Below are 27,462 nucleotides of genomic sequence, written 5' to 3'. Positions count from 1 at the left end.
AAGCGTCTGGCACTGGCCACTGTCAGAGGACAAGATACTGGGCTGAATGGACCATTGGTCTGACCCCGTATGGCTGTTCCTATGTAGGTGCCCAGCACCTAAAGCGTCTGTTCATTAGTACATCTGTAAATTAGGCCTAAAGGTCTTTAGCACGTCTATTGCTAGAGCTCTCAGGTGAGTAGACAAATCTTGGGGGTGATTTGTGGGGAATACTCTGGGAGGAGGAGGAGGCCAGCCATTTGGGAATTACTGCTTTGTCTGAGAAGGACAAGGTGCCTTCCTAGGGTATGAAATCAGTGACATCCAGAGTGTGTTCTGATGAATAGGGTTGAAATGAAGGCTCATGCCCAGACACTGGTGGCACATCCAGAGTGAATATTTAGGAGAGATATGCCAGATCTGCTCAAATATACGTAAGATCTGCAAAGACATCTGTATATATATCATCTGTAACTAGGAAATACACAACATCATTATAATATAGAAGAGTAGAAGGAAATAAACCAAATATGAATATTTCATAACGCTATTGAAACTAAAGAGCAGTAAATTTGCATGCATTTTGCATAGGGAGGAGGTTTCCTCATTGAGCTGCCAAGCACATATAAGTGTTTCATTTTCCACTGCAGGTTTATGAACAAACCTTTCCAACCACAGTCTGGCAAGATGATCTCACACACGCCCCTTCTCTGGCTGCTGGTTCTCTGGATTCAGGGTAAGAAACTTAAAACATAAAATATTTGAAAATGTAATTATTCGTGAGACAGAATACAAGAAAAGTTGCCATTCAGATGTATTTAATTAATATTCTGTGTGCTGTAATTTAGTATAAATTCATACTAGCGAATTTAAATTGTGTTTCAGCGTCTGAACACGTGTCATATCCAGCATTGTATCATTGTTCATTCCCTTCCCACCCTCTCTCTTCATCCAGACTCCTCTGGGCAAACTGTGATGACTCAGTCTCCAGAATCTCTGGCAGTGCCAGTGGGAGGGAGAGTCTCTATCAACTGCAAAGCCAGTACCAGCATTGGCAAGTACATAAACTGGTACCAACAGAAACCTGGACAAGCTCCCAAACTTCTCATCTACAGCGCTAGCACCCTGCAGTCTGGGGTCCCAGCCCGGTTCAGCGGCAGTGGATCTGGCACTGATTTCACATTCACAATCAGCAGCGTAGAAGCTGAAGATGCTGGAGATTATTATTGTCAGCAAGGCTATGGCATACCTCACACAGTGATACAGACCAATACAAAAACTTCTCTGCAGCACGCGTTGCAGTTACAGCTTCCTGCAGACACAACTGTCTAGTTTTCACATGTTCTGTCACATGCGACTGAAGAGAGTAACATTTTCCATCTGTGAACATACATTAAAAGGAGAACACTGAAAGACCAAAAGCGTTTGAATAATCACATAGATACTAGAATGTACATAGAGACCAGAGGTTCACTACAGTTTTCTCTGCTTTATTCCTAATCTTGAATGCCAGTGCATCAAACACTCTTATTTGGGTTTCAGTACAAATTATTCCGAACAGCTGTTACACCTTCTATCTTTCAGTATAGAATGTTCCGTCATATAGCGAACTGACTTAGTTCTATTATAGAGAGCTGATCAGAAACAGGAATTCTCATATTGTGAGAAATTCCAAGTTGGAGGTGTGAGGGGTAAAAAGAGAGGCTTGTTCTGAATCAGCATGAAAACTTGAAATTTTTAAATTTCCTTTAATACGAAAATTCCAAAATTTCATTTTGGGAAAAATCAAAGCAACGTGTCATTTTGAAAAGGTCAAAATATTTATTTAAACTTCATCTATTTGACCTTTATGTTATAAATATAAAATATAATATGTCAAAACAATTACAAAATCAAAACACTTAAACCACATTCAAAGGAAATTTTTGATCTTATTAAAATGAATCATTTTGTTCATTTTCCCCTAAACATTTCAACATAATTGATGCATTCCCAGAGACTATTTAGATTTTGTCAAACCAACATTTTCTGAAGGAAAGCTGTTCCATCGGAAAAAAATTCAACCTGCTCTCCTATTGTAAATACATTCCTACAATGGCCTGGGTGTCTCCTTTCATTGGAATAGATCCTCACCAAAATCCCATTGGGAAGGTCTCCATCATTAATAATCTAGGAAAATTATACTAATCTAGGGATTTGTAAGTGGCTGTCTACTGTTTGCTGAGTAGGGTAAGACTTCGTGGTCCAGATTTTCCAAGACCTGTGAGGGAGCAAATCCCCAAATGCAGCTGAAGCCTGAGACACAAGCAGCTAATAGGCACACATAGGATTTTCAATAGAGTTGGGGCTGGGCAGAGGCCGGGTGTTGAAGAAACAAAGGAGGGGTGTGCTCCAATGGGAAGGGCGGTTGGGGTGGCCACACAGAGGGGTGCTCACCAGCTTTTTCAGAATGGCCTGGGATGTGCCCACACTCAGACTGGGTCTGGCGAGCACAAGCCAGCAGGAGCTGATGGAGGAGGTGTTCAGTCAGCTTCCTGGGGGTTGTTGGGCTGGCCACACCCACCCAAGAGGCAGAAGCTGGGGGTCAGGGGGTAAACAGAGCTGGAGGGAGAGAGGTCTGGAGATTCCCCTGCTTCACTCACAGAACTCTCAAGCTTGGGCACCTACCAGGTCATGGAGGAAGGGGTGGGAGTATGGGTAAAAACACAACAGACAGCACTGAAGCCTGGCACACCAAGGCCACTTTTCAACTTTTCTGTGCTGCACCTGCACCCAAAATCTGAGCATGCTCTGACTGTAGGTCTCCTCTTCCCAGACCTCATTTTCATCCCATCTGCATGCACCCTGCAAGCCTTCAAGAACAGCCATCATTCTAGAGGTGCAAAATGCCTACAGCCACTGGTGCAGCTGCAGAGAAGCAAATGACTGAATGATTTTAGCTCTTCTTACTTGTGTTACAATGTGCTGCTTGCTTCATTATTCATCATTAATCAAACAGCCGTTGTTACCTCATGTGCTTGTAAAGCTAACTCTGGCCACTTTACCATCTGAACCATGCAAATATATCCGAGTTATTACATCCAATGACAGACTGAAACCATCAGAACAGATAGTTCAAAGTTCCTCCCTGGCATTAACCTCTGGTCATTTACATAACTAGGCTCTTTTTCCTATTCATACATGGCTGATAGTCCTTCACTGAGCTGCTGAACACATAAATGGTTCCATTTCCACTAAATGTTTCACTGACAAGCATTTCCAACCACACACATGCAAGATGATCTCAAAGACTCTGGCTGCTGCTTTTCTGGTTTCAGCGTAAGAAATAGACAAGTGTTCCAAGAGTTAATAAGCAATGAGACAAAACACCAAAAATAGCAATGGTTTGTTTACTCAAATACTAGTTCCTGGAGTATTTTCTAATTCATTCTATTTTTCAGTTTACAAGTGGTTCAATGTAGAGCTTTGGATAACATTCATGTCAGTGTCCCATTTACCCAACCCCAGCCCTGCCAATTTTTATTTTCTCTCTCCAGGTTCCAATGGGCAGGTTTTGATGACTCCAGAATATCTCTGTCTGTCCCACAGACACTGAATCACTATCAGATGCAAAGCCAGCACAAGCATTAGCAACTACATCGCTTGTACCAACAGAAACCTGGACAGGCTCCCAAGCTTCTTATCCATTACAACAGGAACCATCCCACAGGAGTCCCAGATGGGTTCAGTGGATCAGGCAGCGATTACACATTTACAATCAGCAGGGTTGAAGATGATGATGCTGGAGATGATTACCATCAGCAGTACGATAACTTCCCTCTCACAGTTATACAGATCAGTACAGACATTTCCCTGCTCTTTGAAGCGTGCAGTGTAGTAGACGCTCGTGCACACAATGGTCACATTTTCAGATGTTCTGCCAAAAGACATCTAGATGGAAAACTTCTCCCATCCACTTACATAACTGAAAACTCTAGCACTGTATTGCCAACCCAAGAGGTTAACTATGCAGGGAAATTTGTTATAGCGAGAACTGAGGGTCACTGGTGAAATCTCACATTGGCATTTCTAGTTAGTTCCACCATTTAAAAAAGTCTAACCTTCTCTGTGAATTTGCTGGGTTTATGATGCTTGGTGTTTGGCTAATGACAATCCCGGCAATGGATTTTATCCTAAATTACTAATATAGACTCTCCACCTTAGCACCATCCTATTCTTTTTATATTTATAAAAACAAACATAAGGAAATACCCCAAGCAAAATTCTACATTAAGATAGAGTTAGGGTTGTCAATTTTTCTCAGTAATCAAGAGTAACAACATTACAAGGATGTTGTAGAGGATTACATCCATTACAAGGATGTTGTTATCCCAAAACAAAGTACTGTAAAACTAAGGAAATTCAGAATGAATGACACTTACACTTTAAAAAAAAAAACCATAAACACTTTAATGTAAAAAGTACTGTTAAAGCACCCAAACAACCTTAACATACACACACACTCTCTCTCTCAAAATGTCATACACAAGCACTAACACAAACCCAAAGAGAATGACACTATACAACATTACTAATGATATGCAGATAGGTAATATCTACCTTAGGTCTTCATTTTATGTTATTTAAATTCATACACTTTTAAGGCCAGAAGGGACCATCAGGATGATTTACTCTGATTTCCTAAATAATACTGGTTATAGAACCTACCTAACACATTCTGCATCAAGCCCAGAACTTCTGAACAATAGCAGATTATCTAGAAAGATCTGCAGTTTTGATTTCAGAGGGCAGAGTTACTTGTACATCAAACCAGGCACAGCAACCAGCCAGTTTGCATCACCAGAACAGCCAAAATGTCCTGGTATATTTGGCCCTTGATTTGTAACTGATTTCTTGGCGAGGCTGTTAGTGAGACTTGTGCTGTGTGAAAGAGGCAGGGAGAGACCAGTGCCTGAGTCCCACCATGTGTGGTCTTGAAAGATCTCATGGCTGCATACCAGCATTAGCAGCTGTGCTCAAAAGGTTCCCCATGGCACTGTTTCCTCAAGTATACTGTGCAATGAAGGTGCACTGCTGGAGGACCTCATCCAAGAGTGCCAGGGAGCTTCTGAGGATGGTCTTGACTCAAGGCATGAAATTATACACTGGGTGCCCTGGGGAACTGAGATTCAGAGAGATTAAGTGACTTGTCCTGTGTCACCCAGGGAGCTATGGCAGAGCAAGGAACTGAACCCAGATCTCTTAAACACCGGTGTCTTAGTAACAAACCCATCATTCCTTAATAAGGGACCATATGCTATCTGTACACTTTGTGTAGGGCCTTACCAAATTCACGATCTATTGTGGTCAACGTCTCAGTCACAGGACTTTAAAAATAATAAATTTAATGATTTCAGTTATTTAAATCTGAAATTTCATGGTGTTGTAATTGTAGGGGTCCTGACCCAAAAAGGAATTGTGGGGTGGTCACCAGGTTATTGTAGAGGGGGTTGCGGTATTGCGACCCTTACTTCTGTGCTGCTGCTGGCAGCAGCGGTGCCTTCCGACCTGGGCACCTGGAGAGCAGCAGCTGCTGGCCGGGAGCCCAGCTCTGAAGGCAGAGCCGCCATCAGCAGCAGCATAGAAGTAAGGCTGGCATGGTACAATAGTGCCACCCTTAATTCTGCACTGCTGCTGCTGGCGGCACTGCCTTCAGAGCTGAACAGCTGATATTGCCACCCTTACTTCTGGCGGGGCGCTGCCTTCGTAGCTGGGCACCCAGCCAACAGCCGCAGCTCTCTGACCACGCAGCTCTGAAGGCAGTGAAGAAGTAAGGGAGGCAATACCACAACCCCCCTAAAATAACCTTGCGATCCCCCTGCAACTCAATTTTGGGTTAGGATCCCCAATTTGAGAAATGCTGTTCTACCTTGTGAAATCTGTATAGTGTAGGATAAAAGCCACAAAAGACGATATTCATGCAGGGGAGACCAGATTTCATGATCCATGACGTGTTTTTCATGGCCGTGAATTTCGTACGGCCCTAACTATACAGGTCTCCTGGTGTATGATGAGATAATACCTCAGGGTTACAGTGATAACACAAAGGATAGCAATGCCACCCTAGCCAGAACTCTGGCCATGGTGTAAATATTGCCAGGCCTGGCCATACTGCCATAGTCTGAAATGCCTCATATTTGAAAACTGCTCCACATCAAGCACAGCTTGAAACATGTGATGGGGGGCTAAAAAAGGACACACATATGAGAAGGGGAAGAAGCATCAGGCCATGCAGCACCCCACTCCCTGGGAACACTACGACATCTGCTCGGGCTCGCCATTTATAGACTAAATTCTGTGGACAACTTTGCCATTGGTCAGTAGGTGGCAATATTACGACACAACATTGCAGAGCTGAAGCTTTCAGGTCAAACAGGCCATTTGCACTCTGGATCCACTGGTACGACCTGATTAAAAAGGAAGGAGAATGAATGAGTGACTACACTTCCCTGGGCAACGTATTTTAAAAAGAAACAGCTTTAAGGCAAGACCTGGAGCCCCTTATCCCCACAGCTGAGCACTCACACGAGCAGTTCCAGTGAAATGAATGGGATTACCTATGAGAATAACTGCTCGCCGTGTGAGTAACAGGCTCAAAACTTGACCCTAAATCACTACATTGTTATAGATGGGTTTGTGTTTAAACGTATGGAAATTGGGAAACGTACGGACATCTGCAGCCTGCTCTGCTACCTATTGATAGAGTCACCTCATTAAATAATAAATCCAGAACTGAACCCACTTTATGCCATGTAAGCCTCAGTCTGGGCATTCGAACACCAGAATAGTGAGTAACTATGAATTGTTATAACATGCAACAGCAGCATGAAACAGACAATCCAAAGGTTTTAGACCTAGTAGATTTCATCGGATGCTGAGCTGTAGCTCATGAAAGCTTATGCTCAAATAAATTTGTTAGTCTCTAAGGTGCCACAAGTCCTCCTTTTCTTTTTGCCAATACAGACTAATACGGCTGCTACTCTGAAACCTGTATCTAGAATGCTGCACATGGAAAAACTAATCAGAAAAGTCTCATCCAGTTAGTGCTTTGGGGACTCAGACTGAAGCAATGACGATGGGGGTAAGGCAACAATAAACATTCTTATCTGTTCCAGAAATTATGAGGGCATCTTTTCCTGAGTGACAGCCAACAGCAGTGCCCTTGTGAAAGAAACCAGACTGTATGCTACTGCAATACCCTGGCTACAGGCAATACTCAATGTCTAAATCAGGCAGAAGCACCAGTTTTCCAAAGACACAAACCACTGTGTAAACCCTCTAACAGGCATAGTTTGTAAAGTAAAGGGTTTATAGGTGTGCCTGCCTGGATTGTGGATTGAGGTGGGACATGTGAGGGAGCCCTTTATACATGTTGGCGAGCACGTCGCTTGATAGTAACGTGCACTAAGCTGGATCAGGAGTTGACTCTCTCTGCAAACAATTCCGCCGCAAAATACTGCTGGCGAGAGGTGCCAGGCTCACAGCCCTCGACCCACGGGACAGACTGACAATGGCACAGGCTCCTTGTCACTGCCCTGACATTGGGGCTGGATTGTCCTTTCCAGGATTCTTCCTTTCCAGGATCCAGATGTGTGAACTCTCTGGCCCCGTCCACTGCCCACCTACTCCTCCCTTCCATATGCCCAGCCTCCACCACCTTCTCCCATGCAGATTCCAGACCCAGAGCAAACCCTGCACAGAGTGCAGAGGATATGAGGGAAAGTGCCGTGGAGGCAGCTGGATCACCCCTGCAGACAGCCCTGGGGAGATCCATGCCTGGAGGGGACGCTGAGCGCACAGATCTCCACCATACGATCAAGGCTGGTAAAACTAAACCACCCAGTCAAAGGTGAGTGTTTCGAAACACCAGATATGAAGTGCATTTACAGGAGCTTTGCATGTTCATAGGCAAACAACATCTGTTCGTTGTGCTACTGAGCTCTTATAACTGCGTCTGCTAAGACCATACGGGTAGCCAATCACTGTGCCGACTCCACAGCTGCTAAGATGATCTCACAGACTGTTCCTCTGGGTACCTGTATTGTGCATTCCAGATACGAAATAATGATGACCCAGGCTTTGAGGCAATGTAGCATCAGGAACAACATCTAAAATATGGAAAATAACATCACAGTATTTTATGAATTCCACCTTAATACGTTCTTCACCTGGATGTGTCTCTAAAAACAGTCCTGAGCTTTTAGTCATTGTAACAGCATGTCAGGTCTCTATGGATTTTGTGATGACGCAGACTCCAGAATCCCAAATTGTGTCTGTAGGAGACAAATTTGCTAGAAGCTGCAAAGCTAGTTCTAGCACTGGCAGTAACATGCCCAGGTACCAACAGAAATCAGGGCAAGCTCCTTATTTACCCTTCCGGGGTTCCTGCCCGATTCAGTGACAGTGGGACTGATTTCACTCTCATAGTAAGTGCTGTTGAAGCAGATGATGCTGGAGATTACTATTGTCACCAAAGTTGGCACTGGCCATGCTCACAGTGATACAGACCAATAGAAAACCTCCCTCTTCTTCATGGAGCGCACTGGGCTCACCACTGCACGTGTCACAGTTGGGTGTGAAACCATCGCCACCTTCACTGACTTCATGGTGAATCAAAACAGGAAGGATCTCAGGGTCATTAACTTATTCCACAATTGAAAACTGCAACAGAGCGTGAAACACTCTCTGAATGGTGTCACTGCTCAACAGTAACAAGAACAAAGCCAAGTCCTACTGCATCCTGGCCCGCTTTGTGTGTAGATACAGCGGAGCTGTTTGTCAGAAACTCTAACACACTTCCTATGGCTGGGCCAGATCCTCAGCTCCTTCCCTACACTGCAGTTACAACAGCTAGTCCCACTATTCACAAGCATTCCACCGAGTCACTATTTGGTTATTACACTTACAAATTAAAGGTTTGCCAGTGAACAGGAATTCCCATTGATTATCTTATCTGAGAGTCTCCATGTCTTTATGAATTATGGCTCTGATCCAAATCCCATTGAAGTCAGTGGAAAGACTCCCATAGACTTCAGGGTGGGTTGTGTCAGTCCCTTACATTTTTAGCTCCAGCATTCTTTCACAGCTGATTTGTAAGGAGAAGAATAATTTGATGTTTTGGGGTTTTTTGGACCATGATGGGAACAGTGTGGGGGCCTCAGCTTGTGGGGATGCAGGAAATATGGCTGCACACAGAAAGCTGGGATTTTTCAAAGGACACATTATTGTGCCATTCAGCTAGATTTGGCAGTCCCTCCCTCTCTCTCTCTCTCTCTCTCTTTTTCTTTGCCCCATGTGCTGTTTCTTCCGGGGGCACATGTGCTGCTCTTTTCAAAAGTAACCTCAGGGATCAATCACTCCTGAGTCCCTCCCCTCGAGAGTTTGCCTTCTGCAGGCAGAACGGTTCTAAAAACCTCTTCTCAGTCACTCCAGCTCCAATCCTCCTCCTTTAGGGCACGTGGGAGTTCACTGAGGGTATGCCAGGGACATAGAGCCTCGTCTCAGGGTACAGTGCGACAGCAAATCTGCTCTGAGAACTGTGCACCAGCCTTAGGGTGGTGCAAGCTTTGTGGTCCTAGTATCTCCACTCCAGAAATGGCAATGACTGGTGGGCTGGCTTATGCACCCCTCACTCCCCCAAGAGCAGCTAACAAATGGAGGTGCTGCAATATTTCCCTCCACACTGTATGGGGCAATATACCCCGAGATTCTCCCAGAGCAGCAGGCCCCCAGCAGCCCTGAATCTGGACCTGTCTGCACTGTGGAGGGGGTGGCAGAATTTACTCTCAATATAAGGCTGTTCAAACAACAGACGCGAAGTGCCAGCCCTTGTGTGACTAGCAGTGTGGGCCAGAATGGGAGCAGCCTTAGACAGAGGCCCAGGAGGGGTGGGCCATGTAGACAGTATCTGCCACTGGGGCACCCTGCACAAAGGCCACTCACCTGAGCAGGGACTGCTCAGATTCTTCATCCCCCAGTGACCAGTCACCTGGAAGAAGTGGGGAGGGGATGATACACACAGGGGAGAGATCTGCTCCATTGTAAATGATGGAGTAAGGGGCTCACCTCCAGGCCACTGGTCAGGCCCAGCACCGACTCCCTCTCCGTGCTACTGCGGGGGCAGTGCGGCTCCACAGTGTCCCTTAGAGGATGCACAACCCAGCCCTGGCTGTATAACAGGGGTCATGTTCTTAAATCTCCATACACACATCTCACATTCATTACTATGCACAATGGGATCAAACTAATGGAGCTGAACATCACCCAGTGATATTAGTTGGAAGCACAGACACGTATCAGACTCACCCTGAACACACTGCAGATGCTGGACTTCTCAGTACGGGCAATACTTTGTCATAAGGGATGGCAATAAAAATTACAAAATATCTGAAATGAGGCAAACCAATCAGTTCTCCCTTTGTAGGGCCTGAGGTGAGATGCTTTGCATATTCACGTCTGCCTGATATTTCCCTGCTGCTCTGAGCAGTTATATATGGAGTCCCTTTTTACAGTCTTTGGGGTTTATTGATCAGCATCGGTCAGTCCAGATGTATCAAAATGATCTCACAAGCTCAGCTCATCTGGCTGCTAGTGCTCTGGATCAAGGGTCAGATTCTACTTGAGATAATAGGGGTCTGGTGAGATAGTGGGAGATTGAGCCCTGGAAATCTCTCTCACACATACACATGAGATGGTCGAGTTCAAGATCCTGACACAGGGAAGAAAGGAGAGCAGCAGAATACGGACCCTGGACTTCAGAAAAGCGGACTTTGACAACCTCAGGGAACTGATGGGCAGGATCCCCTGGGAGAATAACATGAGGGGGAAAGGAGTCCAGGAGAGCTGGCTGTATTTTAAAGAATCCTTATTGAGGTTACAGGGACAAACCATCCCGATGTGTAGAAAGAATAATAAATATGGCAGGCGACCAGCTTGGCTTAACAGTGAAATCCTTGCTGATCTTAAACACAAAAAAGAAGCTTACAAGAAGTGGAAGATTGGACAAATGACCAGGGAATAGAATAAAAATATTGCTCGGGCATGCAGGAGTGAAATTAGGAAGGCCAAATCACACCTCGAGGTGCAGCTAGCAAGAGATGTTAAGAGTAACAAGAAGGGTTTCTTCAGGTATGTTAGCAAGAAGAAAAAAGTCAAGGAAAGTGTGGGGCCCTTACTGAATGAGGGAGGCAACCTAGTGACAGAGGATGTGGAAAAAAACTAATGTACTCAATGCTTTTTTTGCCTCTGTCTTCACGAACAAGGTCAGCTCCCAGACTGCTGCTGATCTGGGCAGCACAGCATGGGGAGGAGGTGAGCAGCCCTCTGTGAAGAAAGAAGTGGTTCAGGACTATTTAGAAAAGCTGGATGAGTGCTACATCTGAGAGTGCTAAAGGAGTTGGCGGATGTGATTGCAGATCCATTGTCCATTATCTTTGAAAACTCATGGCGATCGGGACGGGTCCTGGACGACTGGAAAAAGGCTAATATGTGCCCATCTCTAAAAATGGGAAGGAGGAGGATCCTGGGAACTACAGGCCAGTCAGCCTCACCTCAGTCCCTGGAAAAATCATGGAACAGGTCCTCAAGGAATCAATTCTGAAGCACTTAGAGGAGAGGAAAGTGATCAGGAACAGTCAGCATGAATTCACCAAGGGCAAGTCATGCCTGACTAATCTAATTGCCTTCTATGACGAGACAACTGGCTCTGTGGATGAGGGGAAAGCAGTGGATGTGTTGTTCCTTGACTTTAGCAAAGCTTTTAACACGGTATCCTACAGTATTCTTGCCGGTAAGTTAAAGAAGTATGGGCTGGATGAATGGACGATAAGGTGGATACAAAGCTGGCTAGATTGTCAGGCTCAATGGGTAGTGATCAATGGCTCCATGTCTAGTTGGCAGCCGGTGTCAAGTGGAGTGCCCCAAGGGCCGGTCCTCAGGCCGGTTTTGTTCAATATCCTCCTTAATGATCTGGAGGATGGTGTGGATCGCACCCTCAGCAAGTTTGCAGATGACATTAAACTAGGTGGATAGGTAGATACGCTGGGGGTAGGGATAGGATACAGAGGGCCCTAGAAAAATTAGAGGATTGGGCCAAAAGAAATCTGATGAGGTTCAACAAGGACAAGTGCAGACTCCTGCACTTAGGATGGAAGAATCCCATGCACTGCTACAGACTAGGGACCGAATGGCTAGGGAGCAGTTCTGCAGAAAAGGACCTAGGGGTTACAGTGGACAAGAAGCTGGATATGAGTCAACAGTGTGCCCTTCTTGCCAAGAAGGCCAATGGCATTTTGGGATGTATAAGTAGGGGCATTGCCAGCAGATTGAGGGACGTGGTTGTTCCCCTCTATTCGACATTGGTGAGGCCTCATCTGGAGTACTGTGTCCAGTTTTGGGCCCCACACTACAAGAAGGATGTGGAAAAATTGGAAAGAGTCCAGCGGAGGGCAACAAAAATGATGAGGGGACTGGAGCACATGGCTTATGAGGAGAGGCTGAGGGAACTGGGATTGTTTAGTTTGCGGGAGAGAAGAATGAGGGGGGATTTGATAGCTGCTTTCAACTACCTGAAAGGGGGTCCCAAAGACGATGGATCTAGACTGTTCTCAGTGGTAGCATATGACAGAACGAGGAGTAATGGTCTCAAGTTGCAGTGGGGGAGGTTTAGGTTGGATATTAGGAAAAACTTTTTCACTAGGAGGGTGGTGAAACACTGGAATGTGTTACCTAGGGAGGTGGAGGAATCTCCTTCCTTAGAAGTTTTTAAGGTCAGGCTTGACAAAGCCCTGGCTGGGATGATTTAGTTGGGGATTGGTCCTGCTTTGAGCAGGGGGTTGGACTCGATGACCTCCTGAGGTCCCTTCCAACCCTGATATTCTATGATTCTATGATATAATTAGAAAGCTATGATCATCAAAGTTAAGGACAATAAGCAAGTTTTTTAAAATATACTAAAAACAATAAGAATTCTGGGAATAGTATTGGTCCATTACTAGATGAAAATAGTAGAATTATCAATAATAATACAGAAAAGTCTGAAGTGTTCAAAAATATTTCTGTTCCATATTCAGGGAAAACAGATGATATAGTTTCATTATATGTTAATAATGTTTTCCATTCCACTAGTATCTCAGAAGCATCTTAAACAGAAGATACTAAAGTTAAAGATTTTTAAATCAATAGGTCCAGATAATTTGCATCCAAGAGTTTTAAAAGAGCTTGCTGAGGAGCTTGCTGGAAACTTAATGTTGATTTTTCAAAAAGTGTTGGAGCACTGGAGAAGTTCCAGAAGACTGGAAGAGAACCAATGTGTACCAATTTTTAGAAAAGGTAAAAGGGATGACCTGGGTAATTATAGGCCTGTGAGCCTGATATCGATCCCATGCAAGATAATGGAGAGGCTCATATAGTGCTTGATTAATAAAAAATAAAGGAAGGTAATGTAATTGATACAAACCAACGTGGGTTTGTGGAAAATAGCTCCTATCAAATTAACTTGGTATCTTTTTTTTAAGGTGATAACATGTATGGTTGATAAATGTAATTATGTTGTAATATAACTGGACTTCTGTAAGGCATTTGACCTGGAACCGCAAAACATCTTGATTAGAAAAAATAGAATTGTATAAAATTACCATGGCATACATTAAATGGATTAAAAGCTAGCTAACTGATAGGTCTCAAAATGTAACTGTATATTGGGGAATCATCCTAGAGTCGGTGTTTTTCCAGTGGGCTCCACACTCTGGGCCCAATGATTAGAGAGACCATCCCCTGCCTGACCCATCTGGGCATCCCTCACTGCCAGGAATGGGAGATATGTTACCAGACTGAGGGGTGTACACGGCCCTGGGTCTGAAACAGGAATGGACTTTTACAGAGAGATGCTGCTTTGCATATTTCCACCTGAGTGACAGTTCCTGGCTGCTCAGAGCAGATATAAATGTGTCACCTTCACACTGTGTGCTTCTGAACTTGGTATCTGTCGCTCTAGACTTATCAAGATGATCTCACAGATTCAATTTCTCTGGCTTCTCATGTTCTGGATTCAGGGTAAGAACAACCACATGGGAGGTGGGGGTTGTTTAAATGAAAAGTTATAATATTTTACTAGGATTTAAATGCTAAAGTATTTCCCTTTCCAGCAATCATTCCTAGCAGCATTTACAGTGTTAGGAGAAAGAGAGCTCCAGGCTAAACTCCTAGAGGTGCAGTTTTGTAGTGTTAATTATTCTGATATTGGAGGATTTTACATTTCTTTTTATCCCAAATTTATTCTCCAATCTAGACTCCACTGGGCAGATCGTGCTGACTCAGACTCCAGAAACCCTCTCAGTGTCTCCTGGTGACAGAGTCACCATCAACTGCAAAGCCAGTTCCAGTGTTAGCAGCTGGATGGCCTGGTACCAACAGAAATCAGGACAAGCTCCTAAGCTCCTTATCCACAAGGCTTCCACCCGCCCCTCTGGGATCCCAGACCGGTTCAGTGGCAGTGGGTCTGGCACTGATTTTACATTCACAATCAGCCGGGTTGAAGTTGAAGATGCTGGGGATTATTACTGCCAGCAGTATAGCAGCTCCCCTTTCACACAGTGATACAGACCAGCACAAAAACCTCCCTGCTGTTTAGATTCAGATTCTCACTCGGTATTTCAGGTGCTTCCTGTGCAGTTACATTGTTTTCTCTGTTCCCCTAAAGTTCAGTGGGTGAATGTGTCAGACTTCAGTCACTGCCCTCCACACTCAAGAACTTCTGGTCCTTACAGGTTTCAGAGTAGCAGCCGTGTTAGTCTGTATTCGCAAAAAGAAAAGGAGTACTTGTGGCACCTTAGAGACTAACAAATTTATTAGAGCATAAGCTTTCGTGAGCTACAGCTCACTTCATCGGATGCATTACATGCATCCGATGAAGTGAGCTGTAGCTCACGAAAGCTTATGCTCTAATAAATTTGTTAGTCTCTAAGGTGCCACAAGTACTCCTTTTCTTTTTGGTCCTTACAGGTGCTCACACGATGGGTTCAGATTTGCTCTTATGGGTTGCATCCAACTTTCTACTGACAGCAGGTTACAATCCAAGCACCTTTCTACTCAGCTGACGAAATACCTCAGCTTTGTAAAGCATCCACACTGGAAAACTGCAATAGTCTAATCCCAACAAACTGTGCTCAGAGTACAAGCCGCTATCTGATCCAGTGTCTTCTGTTCAGTTAGTTTTGCTCATTAGAACATGTGCTTCATGTATAGAACCACCAAAACATCTGCTACTCCTGCTTCAGTGTCAATAACTGCATCAACAAACAGTTCGTTTTTCAGTCCTACATAAAAGTGCAGCATGTTTGATACAATTAACAGTAAAAAATAATAAATCAGTGCAAGAAGAAAAGACGGGCTCTTAACTAAAGAACACAAACATTATTTGATTCCAAAATAGAACTCAAACATGCAAATGCCCCAGTACACTCATACAGTGGACATCTCAGAGAGTAGGGGAAAAAAGGAGAGAAAAATGAAAGAAGAAAGAGAAGAAAGGGCAGCTTTAAATACACCCAGGATAAAGAGGCCAAGCAGCTGACTTAAAAAGTCCACAGAAGTGACTTTTAATCTGAATCAGGTGGTTTCCTGTCCAGGTCCCCAGACATTGCAAAGCAGCAGAACTCTGTTGATTTCAGTGGAACTACACTGACATAAACCAATGGGCATAACCTGGTAATTTATGAACAGTGAATCTCTTCAGAGATTCTTGTCCTTCCAGCCACTGAAGGTCTCTCACCAATCAGACACAGAGAGACCCAGTAACCCAGTTCACAGAATGTCTAACTGTAATAAAATCTCATGTACTGAAGATTTCTTATAGCTGGCTTTTCTTATAAACCTCACTAAAGAAATTACAGCCCATCCTCACACTGAGCATGCCAGTCCAAAACAGCAGAAGCAGCTGTAAAACCCAACTTTCCACAGCTGTGTGCGAGATTCATTCCATAGAGCAAGGATCCAATCATATTATTTTAAAAATTAAACCAGGGCCACATTTCTTGTTTCAATGGGCCACATCCTCTGCTGGTGTAGATCAGGATAGCTCCATTCACTTTAATGGAGCTCCCTTTATGTGACACAGCAAAATCAGCTCAATGGCTTTGCCAGTTACTACTGTATAAGAGCATTTACCCAAAGACAGCTCTGTCAGCTGAGATATTTAAAACAAGAGTGGAAGGTAACTGCAGAGGTCTTTACATCTCTGATGTCCATGATATTATAAAGTTTGGGCTACGATCGAGATTTTAAAAGGTTGGTTGAGGTCAGTCATGAATGTCAATAGGCTCTGTTATATTTTTATTTTCCTTCCAAGACTCAAGGATGTATCACAGAAATAACTAAGCGGAAATGTGGATGTTGTAGAAAGGAGCGATGTGACAGAGGATTTTAATGTCATTTGAAAGGGTCCATTTTCATTTTCTCTGGGCAGTGCTTTATTAAATTCTGCTCTAGATGCAAATCCCTGGCTTCTGATGATCCACAAATATCAGCATTTACAGCATATACCCTACACCTCAGAGACAATTTACATAGCTCAGTCGCTGCACATTCACATCCAAGTGTCATTTTATTCATGCTCTGAGCAGGGATTATAAATCTGTCCGGTTGTGCTTCAGATTTCACTGCAGGGCTCTGAGCTCCTGGTAACTCAGCATGGCCAATGTAATTCCATATGCAAAGCTTTTGTTGATGTTATTTTTCTGGGTTAGAGGTAGAAGAATGAAAATATGAACACTGAGAACCATCTGTTGAGTTATGCAATGTAACACACAATTACTGCTATTTTTAACTTCTAGTAGATTTAAAGTACATTTCCCAATATTGTCAATGCTGTGCATTTTCTTTCTACTTCTAGGGATTTCAGGCTGGATGATTTCAGAATCAACAAGCTGGTTTGACTGTGAGATTACACCACTGAGCACACGTCTAATAAGGAGTCTCTTGGAGGGTTCACTTTCAAAGGAGAGAGCTAGATCCCAGCATCCTGCATAAAATCCTGCATTATCTGGGTGTCGTTGCACTTGGACTAGCTGGACCATACTCATTTCCCTTCCAGATCCCAATTCACACAAGACTAACATCACCACCAAGGAAAACAGATACAACGTCCTGCTTATCAGTCAATTTGGCAAAGCAATAAATACTTGGTGACATGGGGTAGACTCTATACACTGTAAATGCCGGACTGTAGACCACTATCAGCATGGAGACCATAGATGAACAGATTCTTTCATTATACTGGTGTGCCAGCTCTGCTATAGTTAAGGTTGAGCAGTGTTTTCTGTTTAGTCAGCTCTTAGTGAATGAGCAAACACTTGGCTCAGGGAATGTGTTGCTGATCTGGTCTCATATTGTACATCCCCCAAATAATCCTTGACCCATGGCCAACACCACCATATCAATTAGGAACACACATCATTGTGTTGATATCTGACTACGGCCTGTTAAGGAGTCCATTAGATACCCAAAATGGAATCCCTGGAGATGGCATGGTCTAGTGGTTAATGCAAGAACTGAGAGTCAGGGGAATTGGGATCTAAACCCAGCCTGGTCTCTAACTCACTCACTAACCTTGGCCAAGATAACTTCTGCATGCCTCGGTTTTCCGTCTATAAAAAACAGATATGTTAATTTCCCTCCCTTAATGGGTGTTGGAAGATGTGATTTGTTAATGTTTTTAAAGCATTTTTAAATTTTAGTACACGGTGCAAGGGACTCTTAAATGAAATACAACTTCATCTACTTGACCTTTATGTTATAGATTTAAAATATAACATGTCAAAATGATTACAAAATCAAAACCCTTGAACCACATTCAAAGGAAATGTTCTGATCTTATCAAAAGAATCATTTAGATCATTTTCCCATGAAAATTTCAATATAATTGATGTGTCCCCAGAGAACGTTTAGATTTTGTCAAATCCACATTTTCTGAAGGAAAGCTGTTCCATCAGAAAAAAGTTCAACCTGCTCTATTATTGTAAATACATTTCTACAATGGCCTTGATCACAGAATCATAGAATATCAGGGTTGGAAGGGACCTCAGGAGGTCATCTAGTCCAACTCCCTTCTCAAAGCAGGACCAATCCCCAACTAAATCATCCCAGCCAGGACTTTGTCAAGCCTGACCTCTCCTTTGATGTCTCCTTTCATTGTAATAGATCCTTACTAAAATCCCATTGGGAAGATCTCAATCATTATTAACCTAGGAAAATTATACTAATCTAGGGATTTGTAAATGGCCATGTCTACTGTTTGCAGAGTAGGGTAAGACTTCGTGGTCCAGATTCTCCAAGACCTGTCCAGACTCTCCAAGACTGAATGCAGCCAAACCCTGAGACACAAGCAGCTAATAGGATTTTCAACAGAGTTGGGGGTGGGCAGAGGCTGGGTGTGGAAGCTCCAGAGGAAGGATATGGCCCAATGGGCAGGGCAGTCGGGGTTGCCACACAGAGCATGCTCACCCCTGTTCCAGAACAACCTGGATTGCGTACATACTCAGACTGGGTCTGGTTAGCACAAGCCAGAAGGAGCCAAGGAAGGTGATATTCAGTCAGCTTCCTGGGGGCTGCTGGGCTGGCCACACCCACCCAAAAGAGGTAGCTGCTGGGGGTGAAGCAGGTGCAGTAAACAGGGCTGGAAGGAGAGAGGTCTGGAGGACCCCCTGCTCCTCTGACACAATCCCCTGCAACTCTCAGGCTTGGGCACCTGCCAGGTCATAGAGGTAGAGGGGGTAGGCGCACCGACACAATAGGCAGTGCTGGAGCCTGGCACATTGATGCCACTTTTCAACTTTTCTGTGCTGCACCTGCACTCAAAATCTGAGCATGCTTGGGTGAGCTCTTCCCAGACCTCATTTTCAGCCTGCCTGTGGGCACCCTTCAAGCCGTTGAGAACATCCATCATTCTGGAGGTGCAAAATGTCTACAGCCACTGGTGCTGCTGCAGAGAAGCGCCACTGCTTTTAGTAACCTGGCCTTTAAATAAAAGGAAAATGTGTTATAAAATGAATTAATTCAAATAGACTCAGCTGATTGGATGTAAACCCCACACAGTAAATGGCTGAATGATTTTAGCTCTTCTTACTTGTGTTACAACCTGCTGCTCGCTCCTTTATTCATCATTAATCAAACAGCTATTCTTAGCCCCTGTGCTTGTAAAGCTAACTCTGGCTTCTTTACCATCTGAACCATGCAAATATGTTATAGTTAATCCAGCCAATGACAGCCTGAAACAAGCAACCTGATAGCTCAAAGCTCCTCCCTGGCATTAACATCTGGTCATTTACATAATTGGACTCTTTTTGCGTATTCACACATAGCTGATGGTCCTTCACTGAGCTGCTGAACACATAAATGGTTCCATTTCCACTACATGCTTCACTGACAAGCATTTCCAGCCACACAGAAGCAAGATGATCTCAAAGACACCCCTTCTCTGGCTGCTGCTTTTCTGGATTCAGGGTAAGAAACAGACAATGTTCAAGGAGTTAATAAGGAATGAGACAATCCATCAAAAATGGCAGCGGTTTGTTTATTTAAATACTAGTTCCTGGGATATTTTCTAATTCACGCCTACTGTTTAGTTTACAAATATTTCAGTGTAAAGTTTTTTTAATGTCATTGTCCCATTTACCCAACCCAAACCCTGCAAATTTTCATTCTCTCTCTCCAGGTTCCAGTGGACAGACTGTGATGACTCAGACTCCAGAATCTCTCTCAGTGTCTGTGGGAGAGACCGTCACTATCAAATGCAAAGCCAGTGCAAGCATTAGCAACTACATCGCTTGGTACCAACAGAAACCTGGACAGGCTCCCAAGCTTCTTCTCTATTACACCAGCACCCGTCCCACGGGCGTCCCAGACCGGTTCAGTGGCAGTGGGTCAGGCACTGACTACACATTCACAATCAGAAGGGTTGAAACTGATGATGCTGGGGATTATTACTGCCAGCAGTATAGCAGCTGGCCTATCACAGTGATACAGACCAATACAAAAACCTCCCTCTCTGAGTGCACAGTGCTGAGCATTTCTCACAGCTACATGTGGACAGTCAGCTTCAGGTTTCATAACAAACAAGAAACAGGAAGTTAATGAAATCACTGTCTGCCACAACAACCCTGCAAATGCCTCCCACTGTCACTTCCAATGTCCACACAGAGAGCTCAGGGAAAACCTAATTCTAAATGACTCTGTTAAGTAAAGTTTGTTGAGACTGGCAGAACGATCCTTTTAAAAGAAAAACTGTAAAAAGGAGGAATGAGAAAAGCAATGCTTGTGCAGCATCTAGTGCAAAGGAGCCCTGATCCATGGCAGGGGCCCTGAGGGATTACAGCAATACAAATAACAAAGATAATAATTCATAAATATGGGCCAGTTTTTTCCAAAGAGATCGTTTCCTATTTAGGCACAAAATACATGTCCCAGAGAGCTCACTAAATTGGATGTTGAGATCTGTTGAAAATCTGGCCACACATGGCTCAATAGAAGAAGTTGGCTGGCCCATATTTAGACGCCTAAATGGGAACTGAGCTCTTTTGAAAATCTGCTTCTTAGAGCTCGATCCTAGGCCCAATGAAATGAACAGGAGTGTCCCCGTTGAGTTCTATGGTCATTGGATCGGACCCCTCTCAGGCTTATAGGCAAGCTACAGATTTCCAGGATTCTTTGGTTCACTCAGCAGCAAGTGGCTGGAGAGGCAGGTAAGAAAGGAACAGCTGGGAAAGGGTGTGAATAAAACAGCCCACAAGGAGAAGAGCACAAGAAAAAGCTGGTGTCATGGGAAAAGACCAAAAAGAAGTGGAGCCTTCTCCTAAATTTCCTTTCTTCTCCAATGCTGGGCAAACACAAGGTCAGGCCAGCAGGAAGAAGTGTAAGACAGTGACCACACTGGCCATGTCACAGCTATCCCAGGAACCAGCAGGTGCCTCCTCCTAACCATCCACCTCAGACAGGTGCTTGAAAAGTTACTGAGAAGTAGCCAAATATCAGGATCTGGCAGCTGAATGGCAGCACCGCTCTATTTCAAACAGAAGCAGTCACAGACACATCGTCAATGAGGAAACCACAATCACTGAATTGTAATCCATGGCAACCACAGATCTCCAAAGATAATCAAAGTGCTGTAATTCGCAGTGAATACACAAGTATTCCACAGAGTTTCTGTTCGGTTAGGACACCTACTAATTAACTGGTAGTTAATGAGAATTCATGTTCATTGACAATCTTCAGAGAGTCTCCACAGCTTTATGGGCTTGATCCAAAGCCCACTGGAATCAGAGGAAACACTCCTATAGACTTCAATGAGCTTTGAAATCAGGCCCTTAAGGTTTTAGCGCCACCATTCTTTCACAGCTGGTGTGTAAGTAGGGGAATGAATACGCATCCTTAATTTGAAGTCATTTTTTTTTTGTCCAGGACATGAAATAGTGTATCTAGAAAGATACACCTGGAAACACTCATGAGAAAAGTCCCATCCAGTCAGTGCTTTGGAGATTCACACTGAAGCACTGATGATGGGGGTTAGGACAGCAATAAACTTTCTTATCTATTCCACAAATTATGAGGGCAGATTTTTATGAGTGACAGCCAATAGCAGTGCTTTTGAGAGAGAAATCTGACTGGATTCTACTGCAATACCCTGCCTGTCTGGCTACAGGCAATATTCAATGTCTAAATCAAGCAGAAGCAGCAGTTTTGCAAAGAAACAAACCACTGTGTAAACCCTCTAAAAGGCATAGTTTGTAAAGTAAAGCGTTTATAAATGTGTCTTCCTGGATCGTGGATTGAGGTGAGACATTGGTGGGAGCCCTTTATACATGTTGGCAGCATGTCTCTTGATAGTAACATGCACTAAGCTGGATCAAGAGTTGACTCTCTCTGCAAATAATTCCGCAGCAAATTACTGCTGGAGAGGTGCCAGACGCGCAGTCTTCTACCCACGGGACAGACTGACAACCCCTTTTCACTGCCCTGACACTATGGCTGGATTCCCAGGATTCTCTATGGGGCTGGAAGGAGGCTGTGTGTGAACTCTCTGGACCTGCCCACTGCCTGTCCACTGCCCACCTACTCCTCCCTCCACCTGCCCAGTCTCCTCCACCTTCTCGCATGCAGATTCCAGATCCAGAGCAAACCCTGCACAGAGTGCAGAGGATATGGGGAAGGTGCCATAGAGGCAGTTGGATCATCCCTGCTCACAGTCATGGGGAGATCCATGAATGGAGAGGACCCTGAGTGCACAGATCTCAGAAGTACAATCCAGGTTGGTAAAACTAAACCACCTAGTCAAAGGTGAACGTTTGAAAACATGAGATGTGAAGTTCATTTACAGGAGCTTTGCATGTTCACACACAAACAACATCTGTTCACTGTGCCACTGAGCTCTTATAAATACATCTACTAGCAGTCTATGGGCAGCTGACCACTGTGCCGACTCCAGAGCTGCTAAGATGGGCTCACAGACCGTTTCTCTGGGTACTTGTACTTTGCATTCCAGATATGAAATGATGATGATCCAGGCTTTGAGGCAATGTAGCACCAAGAAGAAAAACATCTAAAAGATGGAAAATAGATGTAAGCAGAGTCTGAATGAGACATCTAGTGATGAGCTATGGAAGAGGACTTAAGAAGCTGATCTCGTTTGTAAGGACATACCCACCCTGCCTAGGTGCTCAGCATGATGGGATTGCTTGCCCAAATGGTCACTTTTGGCTGGTGTTGGATTCCCAGTCTCCTTGTTATTGGGGCAGGAATAATAAAGGGTTGTTATCCTTGTTGTGCAAATCCAGGGCAGCAGAACTGTACTTGGTATTTCCCAATTGAGGGACTCACCTTCAACTAAATGGCACTCGCTAGCCAGGGGACATTGTTTCCCAAGACCAATGAGTTGAGAGACGGTGGGGACAAGTACTTGTACCTGGAGGTGTGGGCCTGGCCTAAGAGCTCCAGACATCATTTGACCCTTCCTTTCTCCACTGTCTAATAACAGAACTAATTTAGGGTCAATTAAGAGTCTTATATGCTGAGAGCTGAAATCACTGATACCTAGGGTCTAAATATTAGACCTTCTTTGGGACAATGTCTCTTTTGCAAGAGATTGCCCAGTGTGGGTGAGCAGTGAGGCTCTCCCACTAACAACTGAAATCACTGAGCACTGTGTTAGATATGGGGCCCTGAAGACAACTCGGTAGCTGGCTGGTGGAGAGATGCAGCGAGTGGCCAGTAGGGTGGCTGGTGGAAAGATGCGGCCAGCAAGGTGACTGGTGGAGAATGCCAGAGCAGAGTCCCTCAGAGAGGGATGGTGAGTCCCTGAGCAGAGGAGCGAGTAAGGTGCCTCCTTTCCCACTCACCTCCACCCAGGTGGGAGGTGAACTCTGCAGATGCATCTCTTAACTCTAGGTCTGCACTGTCCAAGAACAGCAACTGTTAGTGGGTTACAGAGAAGGGACAGGAACGTTAAAGGACTTTTGGGTTGTTGGACTTAAGAACCTAAGGGGAAAAGGACACTGCCCAACTTACTTGGTGGTGAGTCTTTTGCTTATGGTTTATAAACCCTGTTTGCGGTGTTTCCCTAAATTAATGCTGTGTTATTTCCCTCCTTTCATTAAAAGTTTGTTGCTACACTCAGACTCTGTGCTTGTGAGAGGGGAAGTAGTGCCTCTTAGAGGCGCCCAGGGGGTGGTGTGTAATTGTCCCATGTCACTGGGTGGGGGCTCAAGCTGGTTTTGTATTGAATCATTGAAAAGGAACCCCTAGATACTGAACCTGGCCCTTGTTGCTGCCAAATCTGACTGGCAGAAGGGTTACATACAACATCAAAGTATTTTATGGATTATACCTTAATATGTTCTTCACCTGGATGTGTCTCTAAAAACAGTCATGAGCTTTTAGTCATTGTAATAAGATGTCAGGTCTCTATGGCTTTTCTTTCTACATCTAGACCCCTGTGGAGAGATTGTGATGATGCAGATGAAACAAATGGTATCTTCAGGAGACAAATTCACTACAAGTTGCAAAGCTAGTTCCAGCGCTGGCAGTAACATGGCCAGGTACCAATGGAATTCAGGGCAAGCTCCAAAACTCTTTACTTATGTTGCTTCCTCCCATCCTTCCAGGGTTCCCGCCTGGTTCAGTGGCAGTGTGTCTCGGACTGATTTCACTCTCACAGTAAGTGCTGTTGAAACAGGTGATTCTGGAGATAACTGTTGTCAGCAAAGCTGGCACTGACCATGCTGACAGTGTCACAGACCAATATAAAACCTCCTTGTTTTCCATGGAGTGCATTGGGCTCACCACTGCACATATTACGACTGGGTGCCAAATCATCGCCATCTTCACTGACTTCATGGCAAATCAAAACAGGAAGGATGTCGGGTCTTTGAATTATTCCGCAGTTGAAAACTGCAATAGAGCATGAAACACATGCTGAACAGTGTCACTATTTGACAGTAACAAGAGCAAAGTAAAGTCCTACTGCAGCCTGGCCTGCTTTGTGTGTAGATACAGCGGAGCTGTTTGTCAGAAATTCTGACACACTTCCTATGGATGGGCCAGATCCTCAGCTCCTTCCCTACACTGCAGTTACGACAGCTAGTCCCACTATCCACAAGCATTCCACCGAGTCACTATTTGGTTATTACAATTACAAATTAAATGGTACCCAATGGGAATTCATATTCACTGGCAATCTTATCTGAGAGTCTCCATAACTTTATGAATTATGGGTCTGATCCCGATCCCACTGAAGTCAGTGGAAAGACTTCCATAGAGTTCAGGGGGAGTTGTGACAGACATGCCCTTACCTTTTTAGCTCCAGCATTCTTTCACAGCTGACTTGTAGGGAGCGGAATAATTTGATGTCTTCTTTGGAAAGTGATGGGAACAATGTGGCTGCCTCAGCTTGTGGGGGTGCAGGAAATTTGGCTGCACACAGAGAGCTGGGATTTTCAAATAAATTTTTTTTTGCCACTCAGCTCGATTCGGCAGTCTTCTCTCTCTCTCGCTCTCTCTCTCTCACACACACACACACACCTTTCACCCATGTATTGGTTCTTCTGGGGCACACGTGCTACTCTTTTCAAAAGCAGATATAGCGATCAATCACTCCTGAGTGCCTCCTCTCGAGAGTTTGCCTTACTCAGGCGGAATGGTTCTAAAAACCTCGACTCAGTCACTGCTGCTCCAGTTCTCCTCCTTTAGGGTATGGAGGAGCTCCCTGAGGGTATGCCAGGGAGACAGAGTCTCGTCTCAGAGTATAGAGTGACAGCAAATCTGCTCTGTGAACTATGCAACAGCCTTAAGGTGGTGCAAGCTCTGCAGTCCTAGTATCGCCATTCCAGGAATGGCAAAGACTGGTGGACAAGCCTATGCAACCCCCTCACCCTCCAAGAGCAACTAACAAATGGAGGTCCTGCAATATTTCCCTCCACGCTGTACAGAACGGGAAGTGCCCTTGGACAGATGCACAGGAGGGGTGGGCCACATAAAGAGTATCTGCTACTGGGGCAGGCTGCACAAAGGCCACTCATCTGAGCAGGGACTGCTCACTGCCTTCATCACCCAGTGACCAAACACCTGGAAAGAGTGGGGAGGGAATGACACACCAGAGGGAGACATCTGTTCCATTGTAAAGGATGGAGTAAAGGCCCCCACTCCAGGCCACTAATCAGCCCCAGCACGGACTCCCTCATGGTGCTACTGCGGGGGCAATGTGGCACTATAGTGCTCCCTACAGAGGATGGACAATCCAGACCTGGCTGTATAATGGGCGACTGCGTTAAATCTGACATGTTCTTAAATCTCCATACACATGTACCACATTCAATACTCTGCACAGCACAATCAAACTAATGGAGCTGAACATCCCCCAACAACAGCAGTTGGTAGCACCAATACGTATCAAACTCACCCTGAACACACTGCAGACGCTGATAAAAAGGGACTGCATGAAAAATGACAGAACATCTGAAATGATGCAAACAAATCAGTTCTCCATTTTCAGGGACGGGGGGAGGCAGGAAATGCTTTGCATATTCACGTCTGCCTGATATTTCCCTGCTGCTCTGAGCAGTTACATAGAGAGTCCCTTTTTACAGTCTTTAGGGTTTATTGATCAGCACTGATCAGTCCAGACGTATCAAGATGATCTCACAGGCTCAACTCATCTGGCTGCTAGTGCTCTGGATCAAGGGTAAGATTCAATTTGAGATAACACTGGTCTGGTGAGATAATGGGAGATTGAGCCCCGGAAACCTCTCTCACACATACACGTATACACATAAGAGGTTGCTCAAGCTCAAATTTATTACAGTCTGTTTTTTAAATGCACTCATTTTTATAATCTTTTAGTTAATTGAAAGAAAAGGATAAACTATGATACAAAACTAAAGTAAAACCTGAATTTTCTGACTCATGCATTATGTTAATTTACATTTTCCTTTCAATTCAGACTCCAGTGGGCAGATGGTGCTGACTCAGACTCCAGAATCCCTGGCAGTGTCTCCTGGTGACAGAGTCACCATCAACTGCAAAGCCAGTTCCAGCACTAGTAACTACATAAACTGGTACCAACAGAAACCAGGACAAGCTCCTAAACTTCTTATCTATGCTGCTAACTCCCGTTACACTGGGGTCCCAGCCCGGTTCAGTGGCAGTGGCTCTGGGAGCGGCTACACAGATTACACTCTCACTATCAGCAGTGTAGAAGCTGAAATGCTGGAGATTACTATTGTCAGTACAGTTATAGCTCCCCTCTCACAGTGATACAGACCCATACAAAACCCTCCTGGCCCTGTTTGGTTTCAGTTTCTCTCTTGTAACAGATTCTTCCTCAAGAGAATCACAGTTTGAACATAACCCTATGTTATGCTGTGCCCTAGTGCGATGGGGTGCAGGGTCGCTGCACTGTAGATAGGGCAGATCCAATGGCCACTAAAAACAGTGAGAGACCTTTCACTACATTGGATCAAGCCTGTTGGAAGGAAGGGGTTGAAATTTGCTTCATTCAACTGGATGCCGCTGCAAAAGTGGCTCAAATGACAGAGGGAGGCTGCCCCTGCGATATACTGCCTGCTAAATGTCTAGATACACTCCCTGTCAAAGGATTTAGGGGTCAGAGTGGACAAGCAACTCAGCATGAGCTCTCAATGCAATGCTGTGGAGAAAAGAGCTATTGTGATCCCTAATAAATAGGGGAGCAGTGAGTAGGACTAGAGAGGGGATTTTATCTCTGCAAACAGCATTGGTGAGACCCACCCTGGAATACTGCGTCCAGTTCTGGTGTCCACAGTTTAAAAAGAATGTTGAAACTTGGAGAGGGTGCAGAAAAGCGCCAAAATATGATCTGAGGCCTGGAGAAAATGCCTTGCAGTGTGAGACTTAAGGAGCTCCAGCTGTTTAGTTTATGAAAAA

The 27,462-nt window shown here is 44.6% G+C and overlaps 2 gene segments (V, D, J or C); both read left to right on the top strand.

The window, feature by feature from the left end:
- The first annotated feature begins 618 nt into the window (after positions 1-618).
- LOC122459739 lies at positions 619-1,710 on the top strand. The segment is given in 2 exon segments: positions 619-715; positions 935-1,710. Coding segments are annotated over 2 exon segments (459 nt in total).
- A 24,421-nt stretch (positions 1,711-26,131) lies between these two features.
- Positions 26,132-26,870, top strand: LOC119855102. The segment is given in 2 exon segments: positions 26,132-26,242; positions 26,501-26,870. Coding segments are annotated over 2 exon segments (419 nt in total).
- The last annotated feature ends 592 nt before the right edge of the window (positions 26,871-27,462 follow it).

This window comes from Dermochelys coriacea, chromosome 4 (assembly GCF_009764565.3).
Source record: "Dermochelys coriacea isolate rDerCor1 chromosome 4, rDerCor1.pri.v4, whole genome shotgun sequence".
Taxonomy (NCBI): domain Eukaryota; kingdom Metazoa; phylum Chordata; order Testudines; family Dermochelyidae; genus Dermochelys; species Dermochelys coriacea.
The sequence above is the reverse complement of the archived record's forward strand: the minus strand, read 5'-3'. Positions and strand labels throughout refer to the sequence as shown.